The 13,908-nt window shown below is 55.3% G+C and overlaps 3 protein-coding genes across 3 annotated transcripts; 2 read left to right on the forward strand and 1 right to left on the reverse strand.

The window, feature by feature from the left end:
* Window positions 1-613: 613 nt before the first annotated feature.
* On the forward strand, window positions 614-8,449 carry DICSQDRAFT_170448 (uncharacterized protein; the record flags this gene model as incomplete). Its single annotated transcript, XM_007366060.1, has 22 exons — window positions 614-678; window positions 737-1,148; window positions 1,633-1,760; window positions 1,812-2,301; window positions 2,354-2,452; window positions 2,512-3,177; window positions 3,234-3,777; window positions 3,829-4,241; window positions 4,293-4,466; window positions 4,517-4,765; window positions 4,819-4,898; window positions 4,952-5,253; window positions 5,304-5,461; window positions 5,519-5,582; window positions 5,636-5,853; window positions 5,907-6,094; window positions 6,151-6,202; window positions 6,253-6,482; window positions 6,540-7,587; window positions 7,645-7,815; window positions 7,871-8,201; window positions 8,271-8,449. The coding sequence occupies 22 exons, from the start codon at window positions 614-616 to the stop codon at window positions 8,447-8,449; spliced, it is 6,261 nt and encodes a 2,086-aa protein (XP_007366122.1).
* Window positions 8,450-8,933: 484 nt separating this feature from the next.
* Window positions 8,934-9,843, reverse strand: DICSQDRAFT_32203 (GTP cyclohydrolase I; the record flags this gene model as incomplete). The annotated part of the gene is made up of 5 exons (XM_007366061.2): window positions 8,934-9,063; window positions 9,130-9,302; window positions 9,359-9,468; window positions 9,533-9,727; window positions 9,798-9,843. Coding segments are annotated over 5 exons (654 nt in total), but the record flags the coding sequence as incomplete, so codon positions are not given.
* A 1,317-nt stretch (window positions 9,844-11,160) lies between these two features.
* On the forward strand, window positions 11,161-13,803 carry DICSQDRAFT_61303 (P-loop containing nucleoside triphosphate hydrolase protein; the record flags this gene model as incomplete). The annotated part of the gene is made up of 9 exons (XM_007366062.1): window positions 11,161-11,568; window positions 11,621-11,727; window positions 11,782-12,385; window positions 12,435-12,682; window positions 12,737-12,843; window positions 12,901-13,271; window positions 13,331-13,408; window positions 13,497-13,655; window positions 13,723-13,803. The coding sequence occupies 9 exons, from the start codon at window positions 11,161-11,163 to the stop codon at window positions 13,801-13,803; spliced, it is 2,163 nt and encodes a 720-aa protein (XP_007366124.1).
* Between the last annotated feature and the right edge of the window lie 105 nt (window positions 13,804-13,908).

Here is a 13,908-nt window from a genome sequence, read left to right on the forward strand (position 1 = left end):
GAAGCGGGCCAACAATATCGTCATGACGCATGTGACATCGCGCATGACTGGCATGCTGCCGTGATTGTTCACTGTGCTTTACTTATCTGTAGAGCAAGGAATCAGTGCTTCCTGTCTCTGTCTTCACAGAAGACCGTAAGTGCCACACATGCAGCGTTGGGATGAGGCGCGTACGCCATAGGAGGTGCGGAATCCAGACCCCATCCCTAGGTGTCTCGGCGGTCTGATAAGCTAAACGAGGCAGAGACCACCTGTCGTGACAATCCCTGCACAATCGGCGCCGAAATGACTGTGTGGGTTGTCCAGGCGTTGTTCAAGATATGCGTAGATGATCAGATTTTCATCTAGCCGGGCTCTGTTGGAGCTTGCAATACGTCGCTGAAATGTGTTGACTGAGCTCGGCGAGTGTGCAGGCACTGGCCGTACAGACACATGATCCACCTTTGCGCGCCTGTATCGGCGCCGCAGAGCGGCGCCAGAGGCGGCGGCCAAACATAGCAAAACAGCCGCCTGAGGGCGACCCGGTGTGGCGAAGCGTGGTGGCTGCTTCCGTACACAGTCTCATCTTCTCGATTTCGGTCTCTTATTGGCTCTGCCTACGGTCTAGCGTCGCATGGATATCCTTGAGTCGACGCAGGAATGCTTGGACAACTGGGAGAGCGGAGGCAGCACGGAATGGTGCGTCGCGGATCGTCTGCATATGTTCATTCTCAATTCATTGACATCGTGGCGACAGTCGCAACCTCCTTGCTCGTCCTCATTCTAACCCACACGATCCCGACTGTAATGCTGCGCTAACGACGGCGTACCACGCGTTACTGTCCGCTACTCTTCTCTCCTGGTCTCCCAAAAAGTCGCTGTCGGTGAACGACGTCATTGCCTTCGTCCGTTCCGTGATCGACCACCTGCCCTCTACGTCCGCCGGTTCGGAGAACAACCCTAATGTCGTCGCCTTCGGAGAGATACTGGTGGACATCATATGGGCCATCGACTCGGAGCTCGAGGAGATCCTTGGAGACGCGAAGGGCACGGCGACCACCGCTGAACAGGGCTCGCTATCTGCGGCTACCGTGGCACAGGCGGTGAAGGCCAGGAGTAATGCAGAGTCAGACAAGGAAACCCTGGTGGCAGTCGTGAGAAGGCTCCTGGTAGGTGTCATGTATCTTCTGCGATCATATCTGGCACCCTTGGAACCTAGAGAGAATTGGATTCGTCATGAGTGGTTTGGGCCGCAGACTCGTGTCTATTCGTACTTCTCAAACTCTTCCTTTAAAACCAGTTTTCAATAGCCATGGTTCGAGTCGAACGTCCGAGCCGTTGATGCTGGTCTCATTGAAGTGAGTGGGGCCTACCCTGCAAGTAGTGCGCATCACGATACTAAACGGACTGTCGTATGCGTTCACCGCAGCAGTGATAGGCAGGTTGAATCCGTTATATTTTGCCTTGCCTTCCGTGATATGGGATTTAGCAAGACCACACAAAATGTTCTTGTGCAGACGCACCGTCTGACCTGTTGTCCCGGTTCGCACATGGGCAACCTTGCTTCCCTCTCTACTACAGTGGATGCCTGCACGCCTCTCGTTACCCATCTTCTCGATTCTGTACCACTCCTTGCTAACTGCATACATCCAGGTTATCGGCGTACTTGACCCCACCATTTGCCGGGAGAGGCTCGACCTGGGGCTAGTCGCAAGCGTCGGTCTGGTTGGAGACAAGCTGGCATTCGAACGGAAGGAAATCCGGACGCGGACCGGCCTATTGTGAGCCCTCGCCTTCTCCCCACCCTCGCAAGCTCTGACTCTAGACGACAGCTACAAGCAGAACAAGTTCAACTTACTCCGAGAGCAGTCGGAAGGTTACAGCAAGTTGACCACAGAACTGACGAGTAGCCTTGGTCCCTCCCATTCGCCGTCAACCGGGTACCCTTCCGAGCCCATTGAGGCAATCGAGGCTCGCGCTCGGCCCACATGGGAGCGTGCCCTGGGCCTCATTGGCTATTTCGATCTGGACCCCAACCGCGCCCTAGATATCATACTTGATGTCTTTTCTGTTCATCTCGCCACGCATCACAGCTTCTTCCTGTCGCTGCTATCATTCTCTCCATGGGGCTCTAAGACGCGCCGTGCCATCAAACAAGAAGATATGGCCGTCGAACCCGATCTCAGTCAGTACAAAGACAAGAGCCTTACGGAAGTCCTCAAGATCGCGGAGGAACGATCAGGCGTTCAGTTGAACGACAGTGGTGACAACACCAGTCGGGTTTTGGCCCAGGTCCTGGGGTTCAAGTTCACATACTATCAGGTTCGTCAGTACAACGAGCAAGGGTGGGAGGTGTAACTGACTATTGTGCTAGTCACCGGATGTCATGGAGAAACCCCCTCAGAATTTGTACCTGATGGCAGCGATACTCATCCGTGAAGGCTTCTTGGCGTTGGAGGATCTGTACCCACATGTACGTCTGGTCTGTCATGGACCACCAAACACGAACGCTTACATTGAAATTGCATCTAGATAGGTCCTGCAGATGAGAGCATGGGCGACCTCCACAAGGCATACTTGACCAATGTCGAGAACCGCATTGCTGGAGCCAAGGTCAGTCAGCTCGCGATGGCAGCTCCTCTCGAGTCGAGCGGGCCCTCGAGCACAAAGGCACGTCCCACAGCTCCAGAACCGAAGGAAGAGGTAGTAGAGAAGGTAGCGCCAAATCAGAAGCTAGGACTTTTGAATGCGTTGCTTTCTGTGGGTGCTCTGCGTCCCGCAATCTCCATTCTGTCCAAATTCCCTTGGATGGTCGATGCGTACCCCGAGCTCGCAGATCTGATGCTTCGTGTGCTGAAGCATTCGATTGCTCCGTTGTTTGACTCGAATTTACCGCCGAGAAACAAGTCTGCGAGTTTCATGAAGCCTCGCGCTCGGTACGGCGCCACGGGTGTAGTCCCAGCGCCGGAACGCAGACCGCAATTGACACTGGTTGCGCCCACCCCGCCGAGTACCAGCACGGTAGAATTCGTGTTCTTCTTCCCAGATTGGGTCGAGCGTGTGCCTACATGTTCTTCTTTCGATGATCTCGTGGACGTGTTGGAACCGTTGATGTGCTTCATTGGGCTGCACATATCCCGTGACACATCTTTCCTTACGAAGCTCCTCCGAGTTGGGCGGCAGCACATCACGACTACCGTGAGTCCACCCTTCCCTCAGCGTCATTTTACGACATCTCACAGAAATACCCTCAGGTCGAGGTGGAACCAGAGACCAAGAGACCCGTAGGAACCCCGGATCCATCGCACCCCGTTATGGTCTTTTGGTTCAAGCTCCTGCGTCGATATATCCTTCCTGCGCTACCACTGATCCGCGGGAATGCTGTCTGCACGGTGGACGTGTGGAACGTCTTGCGACAGTTCGAGATCACCCTTCGTTGGCAACTATACGGGGAGTGGAAAACGAGCACTTACAAGTCGCACCCGGAGCTCCGTGTACGACAAGTGCAAACGGACAGGGAAGCCAAGGGTATCCTTCGCCGTCTCTCACACAACACCATCGATACCCTATCCGGCGCTGTCGCGAAGCTCGCGTATTCCAATCCGTGCATCTTCTTCACCAATGCTGTCAATCAGGTCATGGCCTACGACAACTTAGCTGGGGTCGTGATTCAGTCACTGAATTATGTGACGCTCATGGGTTTCGACGTGCTCGTGTACATCATTCTGGACGCCTTCGCCAATCCCAACAAAGAGAGGGTGAAGGATGACGGTGTCAACATATCCGATTGGCTACAGAGTACGTCGCCAGTATGTGGTATCTGCTGCCTTTGACTCACCGTCACTTCAGGTCTTGCCTCGTTTACCGGCATGCTGTTCCGCCGATACAGCGCTGATCTAACGCCGCTCCTCACTTACGTCGTGCACCAGTTGCAGAACGGGCAGACAACGGAGATTGTGGTGTTCCGCGAACTCATTTGGAAAATGGCGGGCATCGAGCCACTCCCCAGTCTATCGGATTCTCAGATCGCTGCTATGGCCGGAGGACCAACCTTGCGGATAGAGGCCGTCGCTTCAAGTACGCGCGGTGCACGGCTCGACCCCGGAGATGCGACGTACAAGGGACCGCACCGTCTGGGCAAGGCACTCCTCGACTCCTCGCTCGCGCTTCCTCTACTCGTCCAAGTTGCTCAGCAACGGCAATCATGCGTTTACCGAGCGCCTGACGCTCATCTCAAGTCTCTCGCTAGTCTGTTCGACACAGTATGTATACTATGTTTCTGCCTATGGCCTAACCGCTGACGTCTCCGTCAGACGCACGGCGTCCTGCTGCAATACTTGGAGCTGCTTACAACGCCGACCGTCATTAGCCCTGAAGACTATGCCACGAAGGTCGTACCTCCTCTTGCCGAGCTGAACGAGAAGTATGGCATCTGCCCGCCTATCTGCATGCAGATCTACAGGCCGATCCTCCACGGAAAGTTGCTTGTGAGTCGTCCATATGTATATGTCATAGGCTCATGACTGATGTACCTCAGGCTGCCGCCCTTGCTTTGCAGGAGAAAGAGCGCGTGGCGAGCGAGGAAGCGGAGAAGCGACTGAAAGCTGCTCTCCTGACAGCGAAGCGTGAGCCAAATGCCACCGCGTCGCGCGTGGCCTCTCCTCATCCCGGCGCGGATGGCACCACAAATGGCGACGTGCCTGCGGAGGCCAAACCACCAATTTCAGATTCTCCCTCTGGTGATGTCATGATGGAGTCGATGGAGAAGATTGCTACGCCTCCTGAGGTATGTAAAGTCTTTCAATGGTCTGCATAAGTGCATTGACTTATTACGAACAGACACCATGGCTTCCTGAGCTCCAGCCCCTGTTCGAGGATGTGAAGAAGATGGCCCCCGCTCCTGCATCAGAGATCATTGGGTGTGTGCGCTAAGCAGATATAATAGTAGCGTCAAACCTAATGCTCTCATTAGGCCCGCCTTCTACCTGACGTTCTGGCAGCTATCTACTTATGACCTCTCTCCCCCGGCTGCAAGGTATGACGAAGAATGCACGGCGTTGCGCACTTTGAGTCGTGCCGAGGACTCCAATTACAATCAGGCGGACCGCTCCGCAGATCGTGCTAAGCGCATGACCGCCAACACCTACCGAGATCGGCGGAATAGGATCAATGCTGTCGTGTCTGCGCTAAGTCAGGAGTTCAAGGAGCAGACTGCGAATCGTGCATTTACCATCAAGCGCCTTGCCCGTGAGAAGCACCATTGGTTCGCACACAGTGAGTTCATTTTGGGCCTGCGAAGGCGTGAGCTGAACATGAGCGCCCAGATCCCAAAGCTATTACCCTCGCCGCCTGCATCATTGAATACTGTATTCAACCACGATGCTTAATCTCGCCTATGGATGCCGACTTTTGTGCCCAGTTTATCAAGGTCATGCACTTGCAGGGTACTCCTGGCTTTTCGACACTCCAGACCTACGACAAGGTTCGTTGAGCTGTCTTCCGTGATCTAGTCGTTGTCACACTAAGCGATACATGCTAGATTCTTGGAGAGCACATCAAGGTCGTTATCTTCTCTTGCAGCGAATATGAAGCTCGTAACTATGGTATGTGGCGCTGAACGGTCTGCTCTGTACCTATATTGATGGTGGACGACAAGGTCGGTTCTTGCTTGGGGTTTTGACGGACATACAGAAGTGGTCCCAAGACGAGCAACTGTTCACGCAAGAGAACCGGACGAAGAGTGGTGGAGCAGTCGCCCTGTTGCCTGGTCTGCAACGCCGTTGGACGTCAAAGTCGGTCATCGCGCAGGAGGATTTGATCAAGTGGAGCGATTTCAAGACGGTCGTCAAGAAGTGGCACCGTAAGCTCTGCAAGGTGCGAATTGGATCATTGTGCCCACTTTCAGCTGTGTAGTGATGTCGTTGCAGTGTCTGACGGAGTCCATCGAGTCGGGCGAGTTCATGCACGTGTACAACACGATCATCCTTCTGAAGGAGATTTTGCCGGTGTTCCCGATCGCTTCCATTTCCGAGTTCAGTGGCCTGAACATAAGTAGAGCCATTGAAAAGTTCCTGGAGAAGGAGGAACGAGGGGATCTCAAAATCCTTGGTCGAGCGTATGCCTTCCTCCTATATACTCAGGGCTGATGTGTGTTCTGACCTAGCACTACAGCTACTACGCAAGTCTGAAGAAGCGAGAGCCTATTTGGGCAGCTCCCTCAAAGGTGAGCCGTGGCCCCCTGAATGTCTACAGCGATGCTGATAAAATTCGAAGCCTGCTCCGCCGGCCTCAAGAACTCCAGTTCCACCCTCGCAGCCCGAGAAGCCTCGCAATGGCACCCCAACTGCCCCTGCCAGCCAGGCAGCTGCGGATCAACGCAGGCCAGCTCTCTCTTCCGCGCCATCAGGTCCCAAGGCACATGTCGCGCAGACTGCAAACACAGCTTCGTCTGCTGCCCCAGACCGAAGCGGGACTCCGACATCCACAAAGCTGGCACTCGACAGGTATGCAGTGCGCTTGAGGTTGTCTCGTGCAGTCACGTATATTTTCTTTTGTTACAGTGTTCCGCGTCCAGAAGTTGTCAAGAGGGTCAGACCTGAACCGAAAATTGCGGCCGATGGCAAGCCGGCGGCAGAAGCGAAGACTACTCCCCAGGGAGATGCCATGGATGTCGATCAACCAATACCGCATTCAGCCTCGCACAATGATATGACCGTCTCCAACGCATCCAAAGGTGTTGCGCCTATTGCGACTTCTTTCAGCGAACCCGTGCGCATCTCTCGTCCCCCCACACCCAGTCAACCAGCGGCAGTCCGGGCCGCTGCTGGCAGGCCAATCCCAAGTTCGCCTAGGGGCTCTCTCAGTAATCTCGATTTCCAGGGAGGGCGTCCAGAGCCACCACAGATCATGCCACCTCCCTCCAAACCTAGTCAAACGCTGTCTGCGCAAGAGCTCCGAGAGACTGCGAAGCAATCACGAACTGAGAGAAGCGACACTCAGCCTCCCACGGAGCCGCGTTCGCAAGCCCCTGCTCCTTCGCCACGCCGCAGGTCGCCTTCACCTTCGAGCCGGCCTGGTACAAGAAACCCAAGCTCGGAGTCAAGAGCGAGCGGGGATCGCCGATCGGCTCGAGGAGACAAGGGTGATGATAAGCGTTCCGAGCGTGAGCCCCGTCCAGAGGGACGTGAAGTTTCGCGTCGGGAAAGCATCCGTAGCGAGCGCAGAGCGGGTCGCGAAGACCGAGATAAAGATGGTGAGCGCGATAGGGACAGGGGACGAGATAGGCATGGTGAGCGCGACAGGAGGGACCGCGATCGTGAGCACCGCGACCGCGAGGAAAAGCGCGAACGTGATAGGGAACGCGACCGAGATGGTAGTCACAGGGAGCGTGAACGGGATCGTGACCGAGACCGCGACCGCCATCGCCGAGACGAGAAGGATCGAGACCGCGAGAGTCGCAAGGAGCGCGAGACAGGGCGAGGGTCAGCAGCTGCGCTTCCGACCACTCCTGGTGCTGATGAACGCGGACTGCCGAGTAGACCTGAGACTGGTGGCCGCCATCGTGGTGATGAGTCTCTTGGGAAGCGGCGCCGTGGCGGTGACGACGAGGTGAGTCATATTCACTGCCGGTGGTCAACCTGGGTTTGCTCATTTACTAAACGAAAGGCGGACCGCTCTTCTAAGCGTTCGTCTCGAAAAGATAGCCATCACGAAGACCGCAGCCGTCGCTCGTCCGAAAAGGATGGTCACGAGCGAGGTGGGCGTGATTCCGACCGTCGTCGAAAGGATCGAGACGGGGGAGACGGAGAGGGCAAGAGCTTATCAATCGACACGAAGGTAAGGTCTCGGGCCACTTTCGCCGAGATTAGTCTCATTCACGTCTCTCCTGCAGCTGGGCGACAAGCGGATACTAGAAGGACCTGCTTCCGCTAAGGCGTTGCCCCCTTCGACTCCATCTGCACCTCGTGCAATGACGAGTGGAGATGGATCCCGCAAAGACGGTCGTGACCGGGATTGGAAGCGCGACCAACCCCCACATGCTCCTCCAACTGCCAACGGAGGCTTGCAGGAGCCAAGCCAGGGCGGTAGCCTACGTTCACGTATCTCTGCTGCGCCGGTTGACAGGGACTCGTCTCGTGGGCTGCCACCAAACCCTTCAGTGTCCTCCGGTGACAGGAAGCAAGACGATGATCGCGATGGTGGCAGAAAGCGCACGGTATCTGGTAAGTCTTTTACTCCTCTTGACCATGCATTGTGCAGGAACTAGCTGCTGACCACCACGCGTTTTGCAGACCGTGAGAGGGACGCGCCTGAGACGACGGGGATCATCGAACCTACTGCCCAAGCTCCAAAGCGCCCCCGTCTCATTCGCGATCGTTACAATACTACTTCCAGTGGCGGTTTGGCAAAGCGGGTGCTTCCAATCGATCCCCAAGCCGCAGACAAGGCTCGGGCGGCCCGCAAGGACTAGTCGCGACGCTAGATTACTCCGTGTAGCATACATCGCTATCGCGCATTGTTACTGTACTTTCTCTCCACTCGATGCTTTCCTCCCGAAAATCTCCTTGGGATCATTCCAGTGTTCAATCTATCTACCCTTTCACACAAGGGTGTGCACCCATCCTATTCAAGAGGCAACTGTTCTCATCTCTACATGTCACGTTTTGAAGCTCCTGGTTGAAGCACATTACAAATGTGGGTGAAGTTACATGCTATGCTACAAGTTGAATTGCATTAGTGCGGCATCGATGTTGGATCAAGATGCTCTTCCGATTGGGGTGGGGGGAAAGTGGCGTTGGAAACAATGCATGGGGAAAGTGTGGTGGAAGGACTATTATGTGTAGGTCCGAGATGTGGTAGGTCCGAGATTACAGTCGAACTGCCCCGAGGCGAGTTGAATCGACACATTCTGGAAATGCCAAGTATATATGGATGAATAGATGCCAGAGAGCCCGTTACCGGCCCTTGATAAGTGTGAGGAACTCCTCACGAGTCTTCTGTTGCGTGCGGAAGCACCCAAGCATGCAGGACGTCACGGTCACTGCGCCCGGCTTCTGAACGCCACGCATCGTCATGCACATATGCCTGTGAGGAGTGAAAGCTGGTCAGTCTGCAATCGGAGGATGGGCGTGAAATTGAGGGGGAACTCACGTCGCCTCCATTACGACAGCGACGCCGCGAGGACGGATCGCTTCTTGGACAGCGAGCGCGACCTGCTTCGTCAGTCGTTCCTGGACCTGCAGCCGGCGGCTGAAAGTCTCGGCAATGCGAGCGAGTTTAGAAAGGCCGAGCACCAGTTTGTTCGGAATGTAGGCTATCGCAATCTGCACATAGTGAGAAAGCTTCTGCAGCTGCGGGGCCGGGAGACATAGAAACTCACCTTGCCCGTAAATGGAACAAGGTGATGTTCGCACAGGCTAGAAATATCAATGTCGCGAACAAGCACCATTTCTTCGTGGTCCTCTTCGAAGACGGCATCGTTTATGATGTCTAGTGAACTAGTAAGACGAAATCCGACGCGAGCAGAGCGGCAGAATATGTGATCTTGACTAACCTGCTAGACGTTCCTCATAGCCCCGAGTCATCCAGAGGAGGGCCTTCGCATAACGATCGGGGGTTTTGAGCAGCCCTTCCCTGTCAGGATCCTCTCCGATACATTCCAGAATTGTGCGTACTGCGGCCGAGAGCTTCTTTTCGCGTTCCGCACGTTCCTCTGGGGTTGCATTCAAACGCAGGTGGGTAGACTTTGCTTCGCAGTCCGGTAGGGAATGTCAGTTCGTCCCGATAGCCGTAGCACGGCAAGAGATTAGTGAACTTACCGGGCCATCCAAGACCATTCGCATCCGGCAGAGGACTTCCCACCTTGCCTGCGGCCTTGGAAGTATACAGAGGCGTTGTTATTCCAGATGGAGGGCGGAAGCCGTAGCCTTCAAGCCTGTGCGTCGGACCCACATGACGCTGCGACGATGATCCCCCTACCCCATCATGGTCGTGAGCCTCCGGCTCCTCGGCGATAGCATCCTGCGAGTCTTGCTGCAGCTTGACCTTCCGGAGGCTCTCCGAAAGCTGGCTTTGGCTCGCAGGGTCATCGAGAGACATGACGGTAAGAGCAGACAAAAAGTTTAGCAGATGCAGCCCAAAGCGGCGGTGGTACGGTGCGGAGATCCGTCACGGACGTTTAGACGCCCAACTTTGCCTTACCAAGTTGGTCCGCTCCTCCGTCCCCAAACATCCTCCACCATATCTGCCCCGTCCGGGCCCCCGGCCTGTTCCATGCATACCTGGCGAGCTTAAACGCATAGTCCCCGGGCTCATCAACACGAGCCGTCTTCTCACACTGAGAACCCAGGCACGGTCAAAAATGCACATATATGCGCGCGTGTAGCCGTCATGGCGAAGTAGCTGCTAGCGTTCGATGGAGAGTTGCCGAGGTGAGAACTGTTAGGATTCACCCATCGCTACTCGCATGCCACTGCTTTGGCTATCGCCTGCTGCTGACCTCTGTGATGACCTTGTGAGCAACGAGAGATTTCCTGAGATCTCCCGGGGATGAGTGGATACATTCGGACCTACAAATCGGCAGAATAAACACCAAATGTGACCATAGAAACACCACTGCTCGACGTGCGGTACTGACCCGGGAGCCCGCGGGGCGGGCATGATGGAAAATATACACGATCCGCGTGCTGATACACCCGCAGCGGTCGGATGTGGCCATCTCCATTCGAGGGCCCCGAAAAGGAAAGCACAAAGCCCCGCGGCAGGTCCCCGGTGCACATCAGGTTCGCCAAGCGAGGCCATGTGAAAGGTGGCTGCTGTTCCGTCCGAAACATCTCCAAGCTTGCAAAGCAATCCTGCCCATTGCGGCAGGCCTGGAGACGGTGAGCGGGCAGGACTTCATCTCGCGCTTTGCCTATCATCCTCCGCCAAAGACGTCTGGCGCCTTACCAAACAGTCACACTGCCTAAACGTCACAAACTGGTCCGGCCGCTCGCTCTCGGTACGGGCTTCCCATAAAATGCCTTCCGCTCGCGAGCAAATGAGAGCGCTGACGATCCAATCTCACACCTAGACAATAACGCTCTTGACGTGGACGGGAGGAGCTCCATCCCGGGGCGTTTTGAAGCCTCTGTATAAAGCCCGGTCATTCTGGCCATTTGGACTTTCTCCCGTTTGGTCGGCATGCCTCTCCCGCCCAGCTCTCTCTTTTCTGATGTCATCCATCTAGCTTCTTCTGTCGTAAGGAATCTTCCGGGCTGCCCTCACGACGCCCCTTTAAAGCCTCCCACCTCCCGCGAGCGCGTCAAGAGAGACGCCTTGGAAGAGTCCCCCGATCTATACGCAGTTTGGTTAGCATCGCGACGTATCGCAGAAAATGGCACGGAGCATCTCCCTCCAGCTGCACAACGTCCCTTCTCTCTTCAGAACCTCGCACTCGCCTGCACCCTGTCAAAACGTTGCGCCCCCGAATTACTTTCTTGCTTATGGGATGCCCACCCGTTTAGAATATCTCTCATGGTGACACTTGATGTCGTACGAGGAATTTTTCCCGCCTTCCGTGGTTACTCACAGGCTGTCATGATAGACGAGGTCCGTACCTGCTAGTCTCCTAGGCTTGATATTTGTCTCATAGTCAACATAGCTTCAACGCAATATGACCTCCGGTAACTTCACGCTCTCACACGTACTACATCAAGGCACAATGGAACTTGTCCGCATGAGTGTAGAAGCCGCCATAGACAATATTGCGTGCGTCATCGTCTCCGCGGGCTAATAGGGGGCAGGCTAATAGTTCCGATACAGAACTTCGAATGAAAATATCGTGCACAATTCGGCTCGCTTCCTCGTCGAACGAAGGCAACTGGAGCAGAGGCTACGGCTAGACGTGCCGACACTTTCTGACCCGCTGGTTCGCGACCTCCTGCAGGAGTCTGATACGTTCGTCCGCTCTTTCAACGGGTTTTCGGCCTTCGGTGTCTTCTCCCCTTTCGACGCGATGCGTCTTCTGACGCTTGTCTCCGAAGTTTTGACTCATCTTTGGGTCCTGTCCTCGTTGACTTTCGGCGGCACGCCCCTTTCTATAGTTTTCCTTTCTGTCGCAGTGACGGTACTTCCGTCTATGCTCTCTTGGCTTACCTATGGACATGACAATTGGGATTGTCCTAACGGTCAGCTTGGAGGGCAACTGGCAGCAAAGCAGGAAGCCATGCGCGGACTCGCTCACAGCGACGCTCACCGTCCAGAGATCCTTCTCTTCGACCTCGGCCCATGGATACTGAAATCGTGGTCCCGCGCTCGGAAATCGCTCCTTGGCCTCGAACGACGGCACCACGGCGGTGACAATAACCTCTCGTTCCGTCCCCTTTCGCGGGTGTATCTCAACGGCATGTTCTCGGCTTTCCATAATGTTTGTGGCTCACGGTTTGTAGCAGTCGCACAGCTAACAAAATGGATAGGTGCCCCTGCTACTCGTCCTCAGCTCGTCGTCCACGTCCGTTGGAACTTTCACACTCTACCGCAGTACATTGCAAAGTCTATTATTGACGGCCGAGGCGCTCCTCCGTACCCTGCGCATGGCGTTTCAAGGAGTCTTTCTGATGGGGGCGTTTTGTGCTGCGACGGCGTTGAAGCCCCGGCTTCAACCCGACGCGCAAAAAGCAATCCCGTACAGCCCTTCAGGCGTGGGAATGGCCATCGACGCCCAGTGAGCATCGGGGCCAGCCGTCGGACCATACGCTGTGGCTAATATCTATGACAGGAACCTCAGCTTCAGTTACCCCGGGAGCAGAGTCCCTGCGCTCCACAACATCACGTTGACTGTTGAGGCTGGCGAAACACTGGCTATAGTAGGCTATAATGGCTCAGGTACGACTCTCAACGCTATTTTGGAGGTTCAGACACTATTAACCATGTGCCACTCAGGCAAGACCACCTTGGCGAACGTTCTTCTACGCATCTACGATTTCGAGAGCGGTTCACTACGCGTGAATGGCGTGGATATCCAGCGGCTTGACCCGCGCGACTTCCACGCCCACGCCTCAGCAGTCTTTCAAGGCTTCTCGAAATTCAGTACATCCGTCAAAGGCAACGTTGGTATTGGTTTTGTCCCCGAGATGGACAGCGCCGACGCTGTCAGCACGGCCATAGAGCTCGCCGGAGCGGCAGACCTCGTGCATTCACTGCCTGAAGGCGTCCGCACAAGATTGGATGGGGATGGCCTCAATCGTAGCTGTGAAGCATGCTGCGGCGACGGTCCTGCGTCGCACACGCCTCATGGGCTTTCCGGTGGGGAGGTAGGCTCTCACGAACTCTGGTGCCCGCTAAATCATTCTGACGCCGAAATCATGCGTAGTGGCAGCGAATAGCTATCTCGCGGGCGTTCATGCGTGCGCGGCGTCCAGAAGTCGAATTGTTGGTCTTCGACGAGCCGGTAGGTGCCGTCCTCCGCGTTTGTTTCCCGCGAACCGGACATTCCTCGTCGCCACGCTGCTAGCTCATCGCGACCACATTCCACACAGACGTCTTCTCTTGATGCCCACGCCCAGAAGCATGTCTTTGACACCATCGAGAAAATTTCGCGCAGTCCGGACGGTGACCGGACAAAGACCGTCATATTCATAACGCATAGGCTGGCTACTGCTCGCCGTGCTGACAAAATAGCCATGATGGAGAATGGAGTACGTCTGCCATGAACGTTCTGGTTACGTATTGTGTGTGGTCGTACTGACGTCGGTTGTTTTATAGACGATCATTGAGTTTGGAACGCACGAGCAATTGCTCAGTCGTAATGGGCGGTACGCTTCCCTATATCATGCTTCTGTCTAGATAAAACAATCTGCTACACTCTCGTGTTCTGCTATAATATGGACACACTGGACCTGGGTTGTGGTGATGGACATGACCTCGGAAGAACTGTAGAGTACGAAGGTT

Source organism: Dichomitus squalens, assembly GCF_000275845.1.
Source record: "Dichomitus squalens LYAD-421 SS1 unplaced genomic scaffold DICSQscaffold_15, whole genome shotgun sequence".
NCBI classification, from domain to species: Eukaryota; Fungi; Basidiomycota; class Agaricomycetes; order Polyporales; family Polyporaceae; genus Dichomitus; species Dichomitus squalens.